Raw genomic sequence first — 23,076 nt, 5'->3', positions numbered from 1 at the left:
CACAATGGAGGACGATACTACACAGCATAAAGATAAAGGATAATGGCATTGCTCTCAAATAACAAACCCCTGAGCAATGCTGGCAAACCTATGAGGGGACATAAGACATCTTCATTGTTTCATATGGTAATAATTGTGTATGCATGTGGTTTTCGTAATGATCCATGGATATAGAATATTATATGAGCAGTTCAAGAAGAAACTACCTGTTTATATTGAATAATTTCCATATGAGTGGGTTTTCTTGCTTTGCTTTTTTGAGCTCTGCAATTTCTAACACTGGTTTCTTATCACAAACTTGCAGCCATGCAATCTGATCTCATCGGATCAAACAAATTCAATGTAGTCAGATCCGGTCAATATTTAGGTGAGCAATTTCCAAGGTAATTCAAAAATGCATTGGGAAAGCACTCCATAGCAGTCTTCCTCTCTTGCCAGCACTCAACAAGCAGCTCCCATATTTTTGGGAAGTTCACTTGATACATGGTTCTTCATCCTTATCCTAAATTGTCCTCTATCTGTGCCATGTACAAGTGGCTGGATTTGTCAGTGTGCATGTATTCTACTAAAAACCTTTTGTGATGAAAGGTACTACATAAGCAATGGTGCCAGCTCAGACTTTATATTTTACATTTTATATTTTATATTTTATATTTTATATTTTATATTTTATATTTTATATTTTATATTTTATATTTTATATTTTATATTTTATATTTTATATTTTATATTTTATATTCTGTATTCTATACTCTATATTCTATATTCTGTATTCTGTATTCTGTATTTTATTAGCTTTGTGCTAATAAACATTCATTAGCCCTGGTTTAGTAAAACCCAACAAAATGTTATTTTTAAAGCACCATTTAGGTCAGCCTTTGACTGAAGAGCTTAGAGCACTATTTCCTTGTCAAAAATACCTGTGCAGAATCAGAAGTGCTGTCATATACCTGTCAAATGGACAAGATAAAGCAGCATTTCTGTTATCATCTGTGAGATAAACAAGAATTATCATGTTTGGGGTCTTTTTCTTTCTTCATAAGATGTGATTTAATTGACTTACTGGACTTGAGGGGGAGCTGGACCTGGTCATTTCATCTTGATGTTTTTGTTTGCTTTCACTCTAGGACAGTTGTAACATTTCTTGTAATTGTGTAACACCTACATTTCTACCTCTCTTGGAGAAAATGTATGGGATATCTCTGCATGAGACCTGTGTATTATATAGCTAAGAGCTATCATAAAGAGTCCAAATTCACTTGTTCTCATCAAGCTATAAGATAGCATCAGCACAAAATGAAACAAGAGGCTATCAAACCTATTGCCAGGAGAAAATGCAGATTAAATACTAATAAACACAAAGTACAAATGAAAGATCTGAGTAAGCTTATATAATGAAAAAAGGGAGCCAGCAAGCTTCTTTTCTGTTTAATGCCATACTCCAAAGACAAGTATTACAGCTAAGTTTTCAAGGAACAAAAAGTCATGCTTTTATTCTGTATTTTTTCCTGGCAAAGCCACAGAACAATTTTCCGAACTGGATGCAAAGAATAAGACCTACAGCAAAAAAACCAAACCACTATGAGCTTGATCATAATTCTGATCATGTAAACACAATTGATTTTCTTGTTCTAAGACTATCATGTTCCACCATTGTGAAGGAAAACCACACCAGAAGTGAATTATACTCTCTGCTATTAGTCTAGCGATTCAGTCCATATACTGTGTCAAAATGCTGATGCCTCTGCTCTGAGAACTTCCAGTGAATATATCTCTTCAGAGCAAACAGTAAAATGAAGTTAGGAGTCAACCATTCCTAAATTTCTTGTATTTATATACATAAAGCTGGGTGTGTACATTTCTAGAAAGAACAAAGGAATGAATTCTCTCTTTGTTGGTGGTGTTTCAGTTCGGAAAAAGAAATATTCTCCTCAGTATTCTGGATACTTCATAATATGCACTTTTGCACTGTTCCTGCTTCTGGTCCTGTATGAGGATCCTCATTTCCAAAACCTTTAAAGTATAGACAAGTTTGATTATGACTTTTAAAATCAGGTTTAAGTAAGGAAGTCCAGTTTATACAAGCTTGGAGAGGTTTTATTAATACCAAGCATATCTGAATATGCCTGTCTTTGTACCTTTGCAGGATTTCACATTGCCTAATATAATGTTCATGGTTTTAATTTTTCCTCAAAATGGATCCCTTTTATGTCTGTTATTTACCATCCTTGTCAGAGTCATTGAGCACAAGAAATACAGTATCTACAAGATGCAGAAACTGCTTTCTTCCTTGCACTCATGTAATATGTAATGGATGGTTTTAAGAAAGGATCTTTACTCTGTGCTTTACCTATTCATGTGTAGGATTTTGATTTCATTTGAAATGAAAGGCGTAAACCTCAGGTCTGAAAACTAATAGAATTTCTGCATTTACCTGCTGATCCATAGCCTTTAGGTTAGATTGTGTGTCAGCCAGCAGTCGGCTTGTTGAATGAAGCAATACTTTAAAACTAAAATGAAAAGATTTCTGTTATATGTAGCCTGACACCAGATATGAAGGCAGATTTCTGCTGGCTTATTATTGGAAATATTTTCCAGTGTGTCTGATAAGCAAGACTGAACAAGCCGTAGGAAGTAGACCTAATCAGATAATGCTGACTTGCAGACCAGAAAAAAAGAGAAATGTATTTTCCTAAGTGCTATGCCTTCACTTGACAAGACTGAGGACAAAATGGTTGGTGTAATGGCAAAAGGCACTCAGAAAGCAGGGAGTAAACCTGCTGCTTCCTGGGAGTGGCTGTTGTATCTAAGCCTTTTTTTCTTGTGTACATTCATTGTCTGTGTTACAGAAGGTTTACATCTAAGTGCTGGAGTGCATTGGCACTCTGGAGATGGGGCATGTAAAAAGAACTTGGGAGAACATCAGACTGGATCAGCTCTTCATTTTTCAGTGAGTCTAGGTATTTTTTTGGAACTTCAGAGGAATTCAAAATAGATTTATGAGAGGGACCCCCTGAAGGATTGAGTGCTGTGTTCTGCTCAGACTCTCAGTGCTGCAGATCCTTCCTGGAAATACACTTAAACACTGAGGATATTCACAGGAGAAGCAAATTTTCAATATAATTACAGGACCTTCATGATGTTGCAGGATGGAGGAAAAAGGAAGGTCTTGCAGTAATTCTTAGGAAGAGTTCCCAAAGAACTGAAGAAAAAAGGTTCCTTTGTTATTCCCATGCCTAGGTGTGAAGTGGTCATTACCACAGTTCCATAGTTAACACAGAAAGATATTTAACACAACTTCAGATTCTTTAATGTCTTCAGATTGCATGTAGATAATAATTATATGAAATGCAAACATAGTGCCACATTAATATTGCATGACAAATGTGCATACTTTTATTTGTTGGCCTGAAGACATTAAAAAAATTGTTGGAAGATCCTCTTTATTCTAAGGCTTTTTCTTAAACCTCTCAGCTTTTAGTTTTTTTACCTTAAATGTCTCTGCTCAGGAAAAAAATGAATTTAATTGCATAAAACCTACTCTGAACTGATTTTTCCAGGGGAAAGATTAAAGTTTTAAACGGATTGAGTGTCCCTGTAAGTGTATTCACATTCATACGTGTCTAGACTGAACGTGCCATCTGTGGCTTCTGCTTTATTTTTCTTACTGTATATTTGGAATTCAAAATAACATTTATTTTCTGAGGAAAAAAATCAATAAATCATTTAAGTTGTTCTACATTTTGTATAACTAATTGTAATTAGTATAATGTCTTTGTTGGCAAAGGCTTATCAGGCACATAGCATGAAGAGGCAAAGAAAGAGCTTTATAGAGAACGATGTTGTTTTGTAAAGCTAATTGTGACTCTATCTCTGCTATTGTATGTGATTGAACTCTTAATTTTTTGATGTGGTGTTCCTTCCAGTAGTGTAGCTTCTACTGTTACCTGAGGTTCTCTGTAATGTAACCATAGAACAGATTTTAGTCAGTTCTAGATTTTACAGTTTGGTGCCAAAAGGGTGTAGTCTAGACTTGAGTCAGCTAAATTGTGGCAAGAGGGTTGCAGGTTCTAGTTGTAATGAATTAGCTTGTTTTAATGTTTGTCATGCAAATCTTGTAGGTAAGAATTTAATTAACTGTGATGTCCTGAACTTTGGTTCCAGGGGAATAGGCATAGGCTCCTCTGATGGATCCTGTCACGTTATGGCCTTTGAGGAGCTGCATCCACAATTCCATGGCAACACTGCCAAGTCTTAACTAGCTGATACTGGGAATTGCTGAAAAGATAATGTTACTAAGAGCAGTACAATGTGTAAGATAAATCAGAGCATTTATTTATAAAGCAAAGGACCACTGTCCCATTTCCTGAACGCATTCCAATAACTTGAGGTCACTGGAAATATCGTATTCCTGGTGCTAACTAAAATCCTCACCATTCTTGATACCTAGGCATTAGATTAGACTGACAGTGAGCTGGCTAGATGATTAGTATGATGATTCTTGTGTTTATTATTCTCAAAAAGCTAGATCGTGAAAGACTTGGAAAATTAATTTGCTACTTCAGTTGATAGTAGAGAAGCCATAAAAATTCTGGTTTCGAGCATTTAACTGCCATTCTAATATGTATGGAGATTTTTCTCAAAGCTTCCACTTGTATTATTAACCTCCTGCAGACTATTCAATGAATATTGGAATAAGATATTCTGAAATTGTCCAGTGTTGAAGAAACTGTTCAGTGGGATAGTAGGAAATAAACTGTGGCCCCTAGTTCCTCTTCCTATGAGCTTCACTGTGGCAGTCTCCTGCTTTTCTGACCTGTTTGCTGTACCATGCTTTTTCTATCATGAAATTCAAAAAACAAAATCGTTTCATTCAACAAGCCGACTGCTCAGGCTGCCATCTGAGAGAAGAACTTGTGCCAGTCTTTGTCCTGCCAAATGTGTCTGCCTGCAATCAAGGTGGGCTGCTCCCAGTGTAGATATTTGAACCAGTGGCTGCAGGCAACTGGCCTTCAGAGGACTCTGCTGCATAAATGTACTGACTCTAGGGGAACAAACGGGGAATGACAAAAGCTAATCCTGTGTGTACTCAGGATTTGGGACCCTATATTTTAAGTATATTTTTTAAGTATATTTTTATGTATTTTAAGTGAGGCTTTAATTAGACTTCAACCTCTTGTGCCCACAAAGTGCATGAGTGAAAGATGCCCTTCAGAAAGCCACCTACTGTGTCAGCCAAGCAGTGGAGGAGTTAGAGGAGGTTTCAGTAGCTCTGATGTAAGGATTATTTGCTTCTTTCTTGATATTTGCACAGAGGTGAGTTAGTTAAGAAAGAAGTGAAAGACTTGATCTATTTTGATGGAATATTGATAGTAAGCAAGATCCTAATATTGATACTAAACCATAATATGAATATCTATATATGTGTGTGTGCTTCATTAAAATGTATGTCAAAAAGAAAAAAAAAAAGAAAAGGAAAGAGAAATATTTTGTTCCTTTTATACTTTAAGGAAAAGTTAATCTGGAGAAAGTTACTGTAGTAAAAAGGAAGGCAATGTCTTTGTTAATTAGCAGTTCATCTTCAAAGCTTGACTGATGGGTTACACTATGGCCTCTTGCAATTGAATTAAAATTCAGACCCACTCAAGTTCTATTTTTACCTCCTTTTTCCATACCAGAATAATTTGTCTGGATTTAAGACTTCAATTTTGCCCAAAATATTGATATTTCATAATCAAAAATGAACTGTTGGTGAGTGCAAATAGGCTGTGTAGAGAAGAGCTCTGTGGCTCCAGATTCAATTCCAGAGAGCTTGGCTTTATGACGTGATGCGGTGTTAGTGATGAGGACAGGTTGTTCTCCAAAGAATCTCTTTCACTTGGGTATTTGACAGTTAAGCTCTTTGGTTCAGGAGCTGCCGTGTGTGTGTATGGTGCCTTGCACAGTGAGGGTTCACAGTGCTGCAGTAATGTAAATAATCAGTTAGTAATTTAGCAACAAATTAGGAATTAATTTTAGAATACCTGGAAACACTCTTCTGACTACCACAGCTGGGGGGAGATGAGTTGTTGATAGAGGAATGTGCACTGATGAAAGTCTAATCTATGGAGTTTGAGTTCTCTTTTTCCAGTGAATATTATCTGTTCAGAAATAAAACTTACAGTTAACATTCTGGTCCTCCATAAGCTTTCTTTTGTATGGGCATCCATCGTGGTGAAAAGCAAAGTTCTCAGATAAATGTGAAATGTGTGAAGAACAATGTAACATTGCCTTCCCTTCCATGTCAATATCAAAGAGGTAGTGCTTTAACTGCCACAATGACTGCAGACTGTGGAAAATTTGAAAGGGTATCAGCTGATGTACATCAGTGTGGGTTCTATCAGCTGAGTATCTGGTCCAGTGTTCTTCCCTCTTAAATTATCAGAGTTAGGGTACAATCTCATGCTAGCTATTCTTTCATTTTCACCATAGCAGTAAAACAAAATATCTTTGTAAAAGCCTCTGCTCACATCCCAGTGTCACAGAAATACAATGTACACCTTTACAAAGTTGTGTCATATTTTTGATTTAAACATAAAAAAGACCTAATAGTTTTTATGAAAAATTTAAGCTGCTTTCAGACAAGGTTAGATGAACTCCTTTCAGTATCTTGTATTGAGAAAGTAAGAGCTAATCAAGAAATTTCTTCTGTATTCACCCACAATACATTTCACTAAAATATGCAGCTAGGAGTAGTGAGTGCCCTTTAATACCAAAAGAAAAGGGTGGGAAAGCCTCCTTAATTAAATCTCTTCAGGGATCCTGGATTAACTGCAGCTCTGTTTAGTTTATATCCTCCCTGTAGAAAAATGTGCAGACCCAAGACAGCAAATATTGATTTAAATGGAGATGCAGGGAAAAGGCCCTGTTGTCTTTTTTTCTTCCACTTGGCACAGTTTTTAGTTTTGATTCACTTTTGGTTACAAAGGATGAAAATCTAAATCCTTCTCTGCTCCCTTTCACGCTGTGTGAAAATATTGAACCAGGACTCAGCAAACTGGATGCAGCTATTGCTGAAGAGAAGAGCACATAAAGCTGCCCTCCAGAGGACTGTGGCACCTGCCCTGAAACCTGTGCCAAGGTTTCAGCTGTCACTCCCTTTGTCACAGCCACCAGGGATTGCAGTAAGTCTTCAGCCTAGAAAAGTCCAGTGAAAAGTGGGGAATAGTGGGACGGGGTTACACCATGGTGCCACAACCTGGGAAATTTTGGGATTACTCCCCATTTGCTTCAGCCACTGCAAGCATAAGTAATCGTACTGTGGAGCAAGTGCTTTGCTGCCACTGACCAGAAGAGTTGCATTTCCTGATAAACAGTCTTTCTAGGCATGGAATGAATTTTACTCAGGTGATTTTTGAAGAGAAAAAAGGCTGTGTAAAGATGCCAACAGCTTAGCCCTCAAACCTCCTTATGTGAATTTAGTTTTCCTTCATTCTGAATATAATTATATGTTTGTAATGGGCAACATTTCTGTGCATCTGTCCTGATTTACCCACACATTTGTTCATCAACAAAATCCAAGTGCAAATGGAGATGTGTAGAGCCATGTGCAGCTCCAGCAGGTCGAGGTTGTTTGTGGTTGTGCATAAACTGCTTGACTGCAGACCCCAAGGGACAAGTGAAACCCAGGCACTCACAAAAGGCATCTTCTGCTGATAACTTGAGTGCATGCAATAGCATGGGCTGTGGCTCAGACCACAGTCTGTACTTAAGAAAGGGAAATTAAGAATCTTGACTCAAGAGAAATCAAGAGAATATGTATTTATGGAAACAGAAGGATTAGTGAAGAGAGTGGGGAAGGAAAAAAGTTTGGAGTTGGGATTCACTGTTCTGTAAACAGTTTGCACCAAGACCAGAGTTCTTACCTGAAGACTCAGTGCAACCTGTAGAAGCCCAGTAGCTGTAAGAAATTCATCTACCAATTCGTTCTCTACAGGGATGCCATTCATCTTGCAGAGATTGCACAGGTTTGAGAATACACAAGAATCACCTTGAAATATTATATATGTGCAATATATAGGCTGGAGGGCAGAGTTTACAATTATAATTCTTTGGTCTTGTTTCTCCTCTGTGTGCTTAGCAGCAAGCTGGACATCCATGATCACCCTTGATAAACAGGAATTCTGCTTTTCTTCTCTGAGCTCAGCAGCAGAGGCGTCTGAAGGAGCCCTCTCTGCCTGGGTGAAATAACTTCCTTGTGCCACTGCCTGAGTTCACAACTGAACTGAGATGCATCAAAGTCAGGTCAAGGAATCAGAAATAGGGAAACTACAGAAGACTGGAGAACAGAAGTCAATTTTCTCAGGCTGCTGACATTTCTTTTCCCCCCTTTGATTCAGGTTTCCATGAGTGTATTGAATAGACAAAGAAAGAAAGGAAATAAATTAGAAAAATGTACACAACACAAAGATTGGAAATATATCCATAAATTAAATACCCAAACAGATGCTTCAGGTATTTCAGTACTTGTAGTAACAAACTAGTCCTTATTTCTAATGTTGGCTTTACTTGTCTTGACCAAAATAATAAGTAAATAGTAAGTCAAAGTTTCAGTGTTCTTTTAATTAGATGCAGTTAAATACAAAGCCATAATTTCTCTGCTCCTTTTTATGATCATTCATAATTGTCCTTCATGTCTTTTTTTCAATGCCATTTTGACATTGGGTTTATTAATTGTTAAATCTCCTTTTAAATCAGATTGTGGGGGGAGATTCTCATGGGGCAGTTTGTGATCTAGGGGTAGCCTTTACTGCAGGTTTATAGCAAACTCCACTGAAATGGACTCTTGTCCCTTTGTTACATTGGTCTGGTATTAATATAAATATAAAGCAAATATTTCTGGAGATTAGTTGAACAGTATGCCACCCAACTGCAGTTTATTTTCAGGATTCACGGTAAGGATGATCTACCAAGAGTTTGGGCTGGCTGGAGTGCATCACTTCTCCATACCCAGGTACACCTTGCTGGGCACAGTCACTGCTTGAGTCTGGAATGTGGTCTGTGCTGTTCATAATGCATTCCACTTGTTTAAACTTTGCATAAAACTATACATAATGGATAATATAAAACATCTGTCCTTGTATAAATGTTTCACTTTTCAGGATGACCTGAAGCACAATGTGTGAGACAGGCTGCTCACTGCTAGAGGGGCATGGCTGTTTGTTATTAGGTGTCCTGCACCATTATGGAATGCAAAGCAAACACGTGTGTACATTCACACACACACAAAAGAATGAATAATTATAATAAATGGCTGCCTAACAGGTATCTTTATAATGCAGAAATAGCAACCATTTTTACCAGGTAAAATCAATTCTCTGTGCTTGCATCTTCTTTGCTCTTCTTGTGCTCTTTTCTTCTGCAGAAAGTATGTAATGAAATAATTAGCAACAAAGCACTGTGTCTTAGAGAAAACAGAAATAAATCCAGTCTAGGGCTGATATTCTTCAGGATTTAGAGTCTTGCCCTTCTCGTGTACCAAAAGTACTTCCTTTGCTCCTTTCAAAAAAACAGCTCTCTGGTGAGAGAAGTGTATGTGCTCCTCAGGGGAGAGGTGAGAGCCTTGCTGTTCTCTCAGGGGTGGGTGCATTTTTCTGTCAGCTCATTCCAATCTGTCATTTACAAATCTACATCTGATGTGAAGAGAAAGGCATAGACCAAAACCGTGACTTGGGGAGTGTGGGTGTTTAATTTGGCAAAGCAGAAGAGTTTTTCAGCAACTGTACTCAGAGATGCTTTCTCAGGAAAAAAAAAAAAAAAAAAAAAGGAGAAGTCTCAGTCAAAGTAAGTACAATGGTAGCATTAATTTGATTAGTATAGAATTAAGTAGTGGCTCACCAGTATGCACTGGCAGATACTTTCTGTACTGTTAGTTGTAAAGAAATAAAGAAAAAATGCAAAAACCCAGAGAAACCCAGGGAGAAAAAGAGCTGATTGTCTTTACCAAGGGAGTGCAGAGGAGACATGTACCTTCCACCCTCATTCCCAAGGACCTGTCACAGATGAGGCTGACACAGGGCACGTGACAAAGTGCCAGGCAAAACCAGAGTATCCTGACCCCCTCCCACAGGATTAATGGTCTCTTGATGTACCAGAGATACAAATAAGAGACAGTTCTATTTGAACATAGTCTAAGTTAATCCTGACTTATGTTTGAAAAATTTCTGTTTCTGTTGAATCATTTTAACAAACATTTTTGTTGGAAGGGTATCTTACATTATGAGTCCTCTACTCCATGTATTATAGGTCTCTTAGTTTGTTTAGACCAATACTCTTATTTATACTTATTTATTAATCAAGATGCCTGACAAGCTGCAGCAAATAAAGCTGCTGCTGATTCAGTGGTTTGGTAGGCGAGTCATCTGAGGATTAGATTCTATAAACAGCCTTTATGGAAAGATGTACTTTTTGTCAATTAATTGGCCTGGAGAATTTTGTCATTTCAATCTGTCATTGTTGAATTTTACTTTACTGCAATATTTTGAAATTAAGTCAAAGAGGAAAAGTGTCTATCTAATGCTTTTGGCAAGCTCTCTGTTAATTAATAGCTTTTTGAAGTACTAAATTTCCTTGGTTTTTATCTTAATTAACACTCTTAATTGACCTTCTGTGATCTCTAGTTTCTCCCAAAAGAATTAAAAAACAGACTTCTAAGTTCTTTTCTACAATCAGATTGACATGCAATTGCTTGTGTAGACATCTCCTCTGCCTTCACAAACATTTTTTTCATTTTTATTTTTTACCACTGAAGTCCCCACTGGATATAACAGTCCATTGAACCATAGAGCTAAAATTGATTGTGCACATAAAAAATCCTGAAACTATTGAATGAAGAAAAGAGCTTCCTGGAATTCTGTGCTAAAATCAGAACTAAAGTGACAAGAAAACTTTTACTCGATTTGAACTCACCTGCCCTGGATCACCAAGAAAATATTTTATGTTCTTCCATTTACCCCCAGTGACAGAAAGAATAAGTTTTTCCTTCATTTAGCCTAGATCAAAGCACAGTTATAGGTGTCAAAGAAGATTAATTCAATTGCCAACATTTTTATGGTGCATTCTCTATCCCATCTTTTTTATATCAATTTCTTATTCTTTTTGTGAAATAGTGGAAAGTTAAAGCTGAAGAGCCCTGTCTAATTGCTTCAATTTTAAATTAGTTTTTAATTAAAGCTTTATGTGTCACATATTACAACTCTAGCAATCCTAAAAGTGTGTTTTACTATTTTCTTCTGAAATATAGAATGCAAGACTCTTTTGTAACATGTTGTGAGAAACTGTAATCAGTTCTTTCTGCTGGAGTTTATGGAAGGCATTACTAAAAATGCAAATTCTATGTTTTGAGACTTGAAACTTTCAAGTAACTATTAATCTTGGAGCTTACTTTTATATTCTGAGATTAAATAATGACATTTTAAGCACTTAAACCTTCACTAAGAGCAAGATAAGCAAGCATATACTTCGTTTCATGCATTTTAACTAAGTTTATTCCACTGGTCTTTTCATGTCCTTAATGTTAAGCATATGCCTATGTATTTTTCTGAAATGGTGGATGGTATTTAGCAGAATGAATTACAACCAGTAACTATAGTTTCTTTAAGAATACTAATAAAGTAGGAAGTATGCAAAATAAGCTTTCATTTTTAAGGTAAACAAAGTAACTTTTTGTGAGCATTGCCTTTTTATTGCTGTACATTATTACAGCATTCAGCTGTAAATCATGTCTTGAAAGCTAAGCCATCTTTTTTAAAATAGTGCATTATTTTCTTCTGAGCTGTTGAGACAATTTCCTGTCCAGATCTGGTACCCCATTAATTTTATACTATTAAAAACAGTCTCTCTGAGCCCTAGGAAACAACTTGGGGATTGTTGCACACAGATATTTCACAATAGATCTGCCTACTGTAGTTCTACAGATGATGTTTAACAAACTCCTGTTTACCCGATTTTGGAATTAATATCCTCCTTCCCCCTGATTTGTGTAGTTACATAGCTTTATGCTACACATAAATGGAGGATTCTTTTATTTCCTATGTGTAAAATTTGAAATTTGAGTGCAATTACAGTAACAAGAGGAACTCTTTTTCTAAAGAATCTCAAAAAACCCCTGACCAAGAAACATGTAGAACTCTCCTGTAGAGAGGGAAATTGAGTGCACAGTGTTAGCATAATAGCAAGGGCTGAGGCATTGCTTTGCACTACAGTTTTATGGGATGATATTTTAAAAGGTATTCAGAGATTTATGGCTTTTTAGGGACAGCTAAAATTGTTTTCACATTTCTAGTATTGCTTTCATTAGAATTTTGAAAGTATGTTTATGGCATCAGATTGAATTCTAAGGTGTTACCAAATCATCCAGAATCTCCACTGCTTAAGTATATTCCCTCATATCCCTGTGCATCTTCAGAGGAAAAAATGGGATGAATATAAGTGCTTTGGTTTAAAGTATATAATCTGTATTCTGTCATGTACTTCATCTCCCAGGGAACGTACCTGGGAACTCACTCTGCTGTTTTTATTTATCCTGCCAGTGCAGTATATAGATGAGAGGACTAAGGTCCAATGGTGTTAAAACAAGACATGAAATATTGATTAATTCTTTTTTAAAATTCCTTTTTCCTCCTGAGTATAGCAAATTTCAGATGCTACTGTCAATATAGTGCTCTCCAATAAACCTGCATTATTGGAAGGGTCCTGATCTTCATCGTGTTCTTATAAGTGGTTATTATGATTCTAAAATGCTTTGAAAGCTCAAGGCCAGTGTTTTCCTGGTGCAGGAGCAGAAAGCAAGTTAGAAGCAATGCAGCCTTTTATCATGGCAGAATGTTATTTCGAAATAACATGAATTGGATTGGGAATTCTCCCTGCTAGACAGTAGCAGAACATTCTGGTTGAAGAGATGAAGATCCTGATGGGACAGATAAATAGCTCTACATTTTCATGGCTATAAAGGTGTCAAAAAAGAAGCACAATTCCAGTTGGTATCCACCTAATGAAACATGGGTGTTTGACACCCTGCCTTTAGTTTCCACTTGTCCTTCTTCAGTTTATTTATTATTTTCTCTTTATTTATTTTTTCCAGTATGATATTACAAAAACAGCTAACCAGATTCTTAGCTGTTTCTCCAAGGGAAAGTCTATTTCAGGAAAGGCAGGGGTAGAAGTTCACACTGGCTCACACATGAAGGATGACAGACACAGGCAAGAAAGAGAATATTTAATTATTTTCAGTGTTCTTGGACTCATCTCTGGGAATCGAGGTAATTGTTTTTCACTAAAAAAAACCCCTAAGGTTTATTTAAACTGGAATGGACTGGAGTTTCTTTAGGAACGTAAAGCTCTTGGAGCTTTTCTACTATCCATAATAAAAGGTATTACACAGAGAAGGAATTTGAATCTCAGACCTGTATGTGCCAGGTAATTGTCATGATAAAAGTTGTACAAATACTTTTTCACCCATTGTCTTAAATAATATTTAGTTCAACTTGTGCAAGGAAGTAACGCAGAATCTGTGCCAAAAGCCACTGATTGGTGTATTTATGCAAGAGGAGTGAGGCATGAGACTGGAGTACATTCTTGCTCTGAACCAGGAAAAAACATCTGAGGTTGGTTCTTTTGTCTTACAGGGAAGTTGGGGCTTATAGGCTGGATAAATTGCAATAGGTTTTTTTTTTTCCACATGAAAATTTTATTCCTACCCCAGGATGAAAATGTTTTCAGATTCTGTTGGTGGCAGTAACTGATTTTCACATAGGCTTACTTGGGAGTAAGCCACTTATACAGCGAAATTTAACTGTGTGCAAGCCTTAGGCTGCCTTAACTTAGGATGGAGAACAGACTGCTCCCTGCCATACCCAAAAGCTAAGAGCTTATAGGTGTGGCAGAAGGCTCATATATCCCCTCCTCTCACTCACACCCAGCTCTATTAAGGTGCTCTATTAAGATGGTTTTGTGAGTTTTGTGGTATCTTTCTTTGGAAATGAGGCATTTTAAAATATTTTAGAGATAAGTATTTTCACTGATTTCAGTCAAACTGAAAGCGGTACATGTACAAAGCTGGACTTCAACCAGTTCATAAGCAGCAAGGGCTGAGTGTGCTCTCACTTGTTGAGGTCTGGAAGCAGTGAGTCTTGCATGGCAAGGTTATCTGGGTAACTCCTCTGACTCCCAGTCCCCCATTGGTAACATTTGTGTGAGCAGAGCAAACAGGATTTGGTTTGTGGTTTACAATGTGTGTGTTTGCTCACAGTCTGTGAGCCAAATCCTTACACATGTAATTTTTCTCACTCGTGCAGGTCATACTTGTGGGCTGATTGAATATATCTAGTCATTTGAGCAGAGAATCAATCTGTCAATCTGGGCACTATCCTCTTGTGGTTTTTTTCTCTCTGCTATGTTAGCTCAAAGAATCATAACACAAAATTATGTAAGGGGATATGCACAGAATTTTGGTTTTCAGAACCTTGTATTAGATGGTTTTGTACCAGAATATCCTTGGAACACATTACATTACTGTGTGAATTTTCAGGTCAAGGATAGCCCACTGCAGATTAAGATTTTGCCTGCAGAAGAAGATGGTACCTACTCAATGCACACACCATGAATTCTGATAGTACTTTGTATTTTGGTAAACTTTATCTCATTTCACAAACTCCACTAATTGCTATCTTTCAGATGTGAAATTATTTTCTGTTTTACTTGAGATGTATTGTTTGACTTCAGATATTTAACATGGTATTTTTTTCTACGGACAAAAGCTGGAGGCCCCAAGCTGGGAAGAATGAGAGCATATCTATAAATAATTCAAAGTAATTGTATGGTTTTGACAGATTTTCAAGCTGCTTAATGCCTTTTGTCCCAGGCAATAGATTGTATTTCTTTGATAAAGTGTTGATAATTTCTCACTGCAATTTATTTTGTGTATGTTGTATTTTTACAGAGTCCAGTCAGGTTCGTATCTCAGCACGGGTTGGTTCACCTTAATTTTGGCTATGGATGCCTGCTATGGAATTCACGTCTATGGGATGATAAATGACACCTACTGCAAGTAAGATCATAGAAACTTATTTTCATGCATCTACAATTCTGATGTCTTGTCAAAATTTCACAATTGATTTTAATATCATAAATCCAAAAAATGGATCAGGCAGTCATTTCCCAGTGTTTTGCATTGATATGACACTATTGTCAGCATATTCACTCCTGATATGGCATGTGCTGTTGATAAAATAAAAACATTTACAAAATCTAACATCAGATGTCATAAGGAACTATTTTTAATCAAAGATATTTTGCAGTTTCTGAATTAGCTGGAAACAAAATATGCTCATATTCTTTTGATAAAATATACTTGCTTCCACTGCTAAAATAAATCTATAGAGGGAAAAACGAATACATTATTTTCTGAATATCAAATACACCTGGAAGTGAAATAAAATGATTAGCCCAGGATAGTTACCTGAAATTACATTTCACCACCATTGAGCAACCTACTTGAACTTTCTAGGTTATATATAGCTTGTTTTGAGTAGTAGAGGTTTCTAATTAGACAATAAAACAAGTCCTGTGAGCTTTATCACCATAAACTGACATAAATTCCAACCAACTACTGTTGCTGACCTTACAGTGACAGTGGATTAATCCTATTGTCAGAAGTATAACTCTAAATACAATTTTTAAAAGTCCATGTTAAATACTTTGATCTACTGTGTATGGTAGAAAAAATAAAATGAAACTATTCTTCATGTATTCAGAAAAGCAGGAAATGTCATGAAAAATGTATGGTACTAATACATACACAGTTATTCTCTACCTAAGCTGGTCCAAGTCCTGCATGTAACCAGTCCAGCGGGTCATGAGTTCCTCAAGTCAAGCCTTGGTGCAGATTCTCATTCCACATTCTGTGTCACTCCAGTGTGAGACTCATTCCTGGCAGAACCTAAAAAATGTCACAAACAACAGAATTTGAGTCACAGCTGTTTAATTAGGATATCTTAACATTAGAGGCTGACTTTTTAGAACTTGCAGATCTCACTGATTGAGTCATCCAGATGGAATGAACAGAATGAACATATGTTGTTCTTTGTTTATGAAAACACACAGTAGGCACCCTGAGATGAGGGGTGACAGGACTAAGGTTGTCCTCAGAGAGCTCAGGCAGGCTGGCATTGCATAGCCCTGATGTAAAACCAGTCAACAGAATGATAGCACTGTTGGCAGCAGAGAAGGATGTCTCCTTAAAGCTGTGATTCTGACTGGATTACCTACTTATATTGGATGTTATTCTTATAACTGCCTTGTTCAGCCAGTTCAAGAACTAGTTGTAACAGCTGGGACTGTCCAATGAGAAGACTTTCCTTAGGGAGGGAGCCTTGTGAGCTGAGTTATCACAGGTTAAACAAAATGTTCTGTGTCTGTAAGAGCCAGCCCATTGACGTCTTACTGACAAGATTGGTGTATGCTGAGAGATACACTGAGCTTCTTCTGCCTTAGGAAAATTCCTAGGAATTATAATGTAATGAAAGCCCTTACAGTTTAGCAAAGGAGTTTAAGTGCTGACACATGGAAGGGATTTCAGATCAGTCATAGAATTGCTTAGGTTAAGAAAGATCTTTGGAATCATGAAGTTCAGTAGTTAACCCGGTACTACCAGGTCTGCACTAAACTGTGTCCCAAGTGCCACATTTGCACATATTTTAAATACATCCAGGGCTGGTGAGTAAACCACTTCCCTGGGCAGCCAGTACTTGACAACCCTTTTGGTGAAGAAATTTTTGCAAATATCCAGTCTGAACTTTCCATGATGCAGCTTGAGGCAGTTTCCTCATGTCCTGTCACTTGTCCCTTGGGAGCAGAGACCGACCCAGTCCACATTACAACCCCACTTCAAGCAGTTGTAAAGAGTGATAAGTTCCCTCCTGAGCCTCCTTTTCTCCAGAATGAACACCCCCAGCTCCCTCAGTTGTTCTTCATGGGAGTTGAGCTCCAGACCCTTCACCAGCTCTGTTGTCCTTCTCTGGACTCACTCCAGCACCTCAGTGTCTGTCTTGTAATGAGAGGCACAAAACTGAACACAGGATTTGAGGTGTGGCCTCACCACCTGAGAACAGGGCACAATCACTGCCCTGGTCCTGCTGGCCACACTATTGCTGATCCAAGCCAGGATGCTTGTATCTTGTATTCAGGTGTATTATATATTTGTGTTCTTCTTGAAAATAGTACTTAAGTATACCTTTCTTCTCCCTAGGTCAGAAGGCTTTCGTAAAGTTCCCTACCACTATTACGAGCCAGGAAGAGATGAATGTGAGGAATATTTTCTCCATGAAAATGCTCCATATGGAGGCCACAGGTTTATCACAGAAAAGAAAGTATTTGCTAAGTGGGCCAAGAAGCACACAATAATATTTACTCATCCCAACTGGACAGTGTCTTGATACTGGTTTACTTAACTCTCCCTTAACAGCATATTACAAAAATGTCTCAGTTTACAAAAGTTTTGCTTACATATGGCTGGCCTTTCTCAGCCTAAGTAACACTAAACTAAAAACCAGAAGACAAGGAAGGTGGTGGTTCAGCTGTTAAGCAAAATTAATCATCTGTGGAAGGCAGACACATTGTTTGTTATTTCTTAGGGTTTTAATCCACACTATGCACTTTATACTTTAACTGGATTTTATTTCAAGGCAGGAGCAGTTAAAGACAGATGAGATTTCGTGTATATACAGGTGCACACAGGGAACATGGTGGTCCTTTGAACATTGTCCATCATCTCAGATATTTAAAATTATTTTTTGTAGCTCATTTGCTGTACTGAAGCACTAGTTCCATTTGTGGTATCAGTAGAAATTTTCAGCAAGAGAAATGTGAGGAAAAATACAGACCTCCAAGGTCCACGAGTGAATAAATTTTAAAAAACACCTGAATATATTGATATACAATATATTGTGAGCACTTGCATATATGGTAAAATTAGAGATGAGCTAAGCATGGTTCTTGAACTGTACCCAACTCTTGAGAGAAGGTATTACCTGCTCAAGACTCCTGATTAATTCATAACTTCTGAAATGCAGCTTCCTTCCACCCTGGTCAGTCTGCACCATCTGGGACTATGTAGTTTGTGCTTTTTGAAGCTGTTGTCCCACAGTTCAGCTCCAACAGAATGGCACTTGGCAAAAAAGATTGTGTTTTGCTGCCCATGATGAAGCTTTGGCTGTTTTACCAAGCCTGTTGTCAGTACCCAAGCTGGTGAGTGTAAAGTTGTCTCATGAATATCTCCATTTACTCCAGCTGTGCATTTGACTTGCTCCAACATCCAAATAACAGTATTTTGACAGTATTTCCCATGCAGCCATCATAATTTATTTTAGATCTCCAGTTTCTCCATCTTTAAAAACAAGGATAGTGTCTATCTACCTCACAAGGGAGTTGTGAGGACTAATTTAATTTAATTTAAAGCACTTTCCTGATGCAGAATGCTCCATATCATTTATTCTTATCACAAAAACAATGGTACCTGTCATTTATTCTTGTCTGTTGGGTATTTGAAGAAAGTGACAGTGTGTCTGGCTATGATGGCAAATTGTTCTGTGCATCCGCTTTCCTACTGAGGATAATTTGCAATACTGAGTTCTATCAGCTTGCGTTGCTTCAGATGAAGTTGAAAGAACTCCCCATCTCACAGTATTACCTGCACATTAAAAGGCAGTTCAAGAATCTTAAAATATACTCATCTCTAGTTTAAGTATGTATTTTCAAGCTTACTGTCATGGAAAGTTTTCAACTGCAGCAGACTCATTTGTGATATGACCATAAGTCAACTACACATGTGAGTTTTATTTAAACTGTATTTAAACTAATGCTTTAAGTTTAGAATGTGTCCTATGAATATCTTAACATCTGGAATGTCAGACTCAACACTGTAATAGCCAATACTGTGAACACTTGAAGGAATTATGTGTGGAACATGTCACACAGGGTTTACTCACACTACTTAAACATTAACCAACAGGAAACTTTGTATGCTTTTGTAAATCAAGAAAAGGGGAAAGTAAAAAGCTATTTTTACATGTAAGTATTTGTATACTGACTATTTCCTATTGTATATTTGTATATATAGATCTATATTTTATATGTTCATTGCATATATATTCTTCATCAACAGCTCCAACTCATAGGATAGGGAGGAAATCTCTTCACCAGTATTCCTCCTCCTGATCATTGGTTTCTTGTTCCTGTTGGTAGGTGATTCCAGGGTATCATCTCTGTTGCCCCTTCTATTTTCTACCAGAAATGAAGTTCTCTGATTTTATTTTTTAATATAGCTCAGCTTTCACTGGTTACTTTAGGTTCTCATCCTGGGTGTCAGATATAGGCTGGGGACATGCTTATGATCTTGGATAACCATCTATATTCAAACACAGGCTTTGTCACAGGTTTCTGACATAACCTTCCTGTTTGGAAAAGGAGAACAATAGTATTTTCCTACTTCCTTTCTTGACTGACTTTTTTGAAAGCTGTTGAGATCAATATTCCCATTTTCAATTTATTTGTATAATGCTTTGAAGAAAAGGTACCCAAAGCGTCTGAAAATTACAGGCAATGCTGTGATACACAAGTAATTAAAATTGGCTGTTTCTTGTCCATGGAGTTTAAAATCAGTTGTAGACTGATACAACGTGGGATGAAATCAAAAGGGGAAAAAGGGTCATGGTTGGATGAAGAGCTGTAGTAACAAAACCAGATTTATCACCATATGCATCTTTTCAGTTCAGATGGGTGGCTGGATGTATGGAATGCTAATAAAAAATTGTAAGGCAGGATTTGAAACATGCAGGACATGCAGAATTAGGGAGAATGTTACACACATATTTTACAGGACAGCCTGGGAAATCTAATCATTCCCTTTAGAGAAGAGGAACTGAGAAGAAGAACATCAGCCAATTGAACTTCTATTTAGAAGGTTTATGGGTTAATAGAAAACTATTATGAAAGTGCTGCACATGGAAATTGTTTGGGTGGGACAGACTCACATGGAAGTGTCCTCATGAAGCAGTGTTTCTCCCCACGAGTGTTTCTCCCCAGTCAGCATAAGGGCTCTGCCTGAGTTGTGTTCAGCTGCAAGGTGCTTTTTAAGCCTGTGAAAGTTTTTAAGGTAGTACTTGCCAGTTCACCATAAATGTGTTGTAAAATATGTGCTTCATTCTGAAGTTCTTTGAAGAGTGCTTGCATGCTACATGAAACACTTTCATAAAGAATAGCTAAGAAAAATACAGCTCTAAGAACATCTAAACGTACACAAAATTGAGAACACAATTAGAGTTCAGGTGTCACAGAGCAAAGTAAGTGTTGCTCTCTGCCTGGATTTGCAGTAAGAGCCAATCTACTTCAGAAACATTGCAGCAGAAACATTCATATGAGAGAAAATAAACATCAGTTCTCTTATTTAAATGAGCCTGTCTTTAGCATAAGTTAAATGCATATTTACAGGGTTTTTATTATATGAGTAACTGTGACCACTGCATTAAAGATGATTCTACAAAGAAATTACTTGCTTGAAATCTGTTAGAAACCAGCTGTGGTACTAAAGAAAGAATGTCAGTACTTGGATGTGTATAAGGGATCTTGCTGGTTCACCTGAGAGCAGTTAAGAAATCAGCTGAGAATCACTTATTAATTCTTTAAGATAAAACTACTACAGTTTACCTGAATGTAATCATATCCTAATTGCTTATTCATTCAAGCAGTCCTATTTTAATCAGCTACTCATGAGTATAAAACAAGCAGGGAGTTTACCTGAGGTTTTCAAAATGCATTTTCATGTTGCTGCTAATAGAGGAATGCTCAAAAATAGTTTGGCCTTTTTTTTTGCCGTTAGTGAGCTGAATAGTCATTAGAAGTTTCTTTTAAAATGTAGGGGGTGGGGAATTAAATAAACTTTTTTTAAAAAGAGGGAATAAAAGGGGCACAAATGGCTTGGTTTTAATAAATGTTTAAATTTTAATATACTTTATGTTTCATGTTGCATTACTTTCTGACTTTTTGTTTCCAAAGTAGAAAGTTTAAAATAGGAGCAGAAATTTTCATTTAAAAAAACCTTTTTGACTGGCTAATTACTATTCATAGATAATTGACTGAATAAAATTAAAAAGTGTTGTTTTTTCTTTCCAAACTGACATAACAGACATCATCCCAACCTTTTCATCCCCATTAGATGTCCAGATCACATCCTTCTGCTTATACCAATGTCTCTTCTCAGAAAGAAGAAAATTAGTCTATGTATCCGGCCAAATTCCCTTTCCATCTGGGCTGGGAGGCTCCATCTGCAGTCTGCTCTTATCAGTTGCATCAGTAAATGGGAAGGACTGATGGAGAGCTCTACTTAGGAGCAGATGGTGTTCCAACTTCTAAAAAATGCCCCTAAAGTGCTTTAGGCAAGGAGTACCCATTGATCTCTCTTGGAAATTCTTTACTAAAGTGTTCAGTTTCTTCAAATGCCTTTAGCTCCTGTGCAGAATAATTGTCCTACTCTCTCTAGTAGGAATTACCAGCAATGGGAAAGCATGCCCTTTACAGGAAAAAATGGAGGCAAATTCTGTGTTGTTAAATATTTCCACATAAACACCACCAGGGATGAAGAAGTCAGCCTGACACAAATTATTTGAACACTCATTGATTTAGGATTCTCTGAGGACTCTCTTCAAAACTAATGGAAGTGGTTTTGGCAAGTTCATGAGTACAGCACCTACCCCAGTAAAATCTTTGCACTCCTGGGTGCTAAGGTAAGCTGTGTTTTGTCTGGGAAGTACCATGTGCACATAATGCTTTGCAGAATTAATAAAGATAAGCCCATCCAACTCTTGGAGGGCTGATGCTGATGGTCTTCCATTATTCACCTGCTTGTGGGCTGGACTGAAGTAGGACCCCACACAAAGATAGCTGGTAGCAGAGCACAGATGCTCAACCAGAAGATATGTCCAGGTAAGTAAGAATTAAATAAGTGATCCCTTGTGAATTGTAACTGGATGATGCTCTTAGTAAGTAGACAATCAGAAGCACTTTACATATTGATGCTTATAATTTGCTGTCTATTTTTCTGCATGTATGTCAGAAGTAGTGTGTCTTTAGTTGTGCTCAAGCAAGCCTGGGGTTTGTTCATGATGAACCTTAGGGTACCCACAAGAGGGAAACTCAGTGTAACACAGGAGCTGTCTGTGGGCATTGTGATGTACTGTGAGCAACAGTCATATATTTACTGAAAAATGTCCTGGTTTTCCTGAGTATATTTAGTTCCTGTGGGGAGGAAACGTTTCATTTTCAACAGATGTGTCTAGTTCTGTTCCTTCTTTCCTGAGAGGATGCACAGGAATGAAACTTAACCATAGAGGAGTGAAGCCAGCCACCAGATTCATACATATTTTTCTGGCTATTGATGTGATGTATATAGCTAAAGTCTTAGGGAAGGGGAATCTTGTTGTAAGCCTTGTCTAGCATAATCTACAGAAGTCTTGTGTGTCTGTTCTGGATTAGAGTCTTTTAGGCAAAGCCTCTAGAAGGGGCTGAAGGAGAAAGAAAATATCTCTCTCCATTGAAAGACAGGACTTCTGTGGAAGCCATACTAACATGTGTGACATATCTGGGCCTTCTCCCCCAGCTTTTGTAGGTCCTCACCTAGCTGCAGCTTTGGGCCCTTTGGAGCCCCACTGGAGAAGAATTCTCTATCTGACTTATGCAGCCTGTGATCCACACAAAGCCTGCCCATCCTCCCCTTCTGTGGATAAGGAAAGTGCTGAATTCCCCCTGGGTATGCAGAGTCAGAGCAGGGACACACTTTCCTGTCAGCAGCGTGATTTTCTTGGGGCACAGTCTCACCTCAGGTGCTGAACTCAGTTTCTTGAAATGATAGGAGAGATATCACTGGGTTTTGTTATTGTTTGTACTGTTAACTCACAAAGAGTTACTGTTTTATGGGTGTCTTAAACAGCTGATATCATGTCTTTTTTTGCATTGCTAGCTGCTATTTCTGTGAATTCCTCAAAATAT

General features: G+C 37.4%; 1 protein-coding gene across 2 annotated transcripts in view; it reads left to right on the top strand.

The window, feature by feature from the left end:
- Positions 1–20,909, top strand: part of ST6GALNAC3 (ST6 N-acetylgalactosaminide alpha-2,6-sialyltransferase 3) — a 214,543-nt gene extending 193,634 nt beyond the window's left edge. For both annotated transcript variants that reach the window (XM_058843254.1, XM_058843255.1), the window contains exons 4-5: positions 14,978–15,085; positions 17,285–20,909. In XM_058843254.1, coding sequence (XP_058699237.1) covers positions 14,978–15,085; positions 17,285–17,471 — 295 coding nt within the window. In that variant the 3' untranslated portion in view covers positions 17,472–20,909. The remainder of the gene's footprint in view (positions 1–14,977; positions 15,086–17,284) is intronic.
- Positions 20,910–23,076: the final 2,167 nt, after the last annotated feature.

This window comes from Poecile atricapillus, chromosome 7 (assembly GCF_030490865.1).
Source record: "Poecile atricapillus isolate bPoeAtr1 chromosome 7, bPoeAtr1.hap1, whole genome shotgun sequence".
Taxonomy (NCBI): domain Eukaryota; kingdom Metazoa; phylum Chordata; class Aves; order Passeriformes; family Paridae; genus Poecile; species Poecile atricapillus.
Note: the sequence above shows the minus strand (reverse complement) of the source record. Positions and strands in the feature narration are given on the sequence as shown.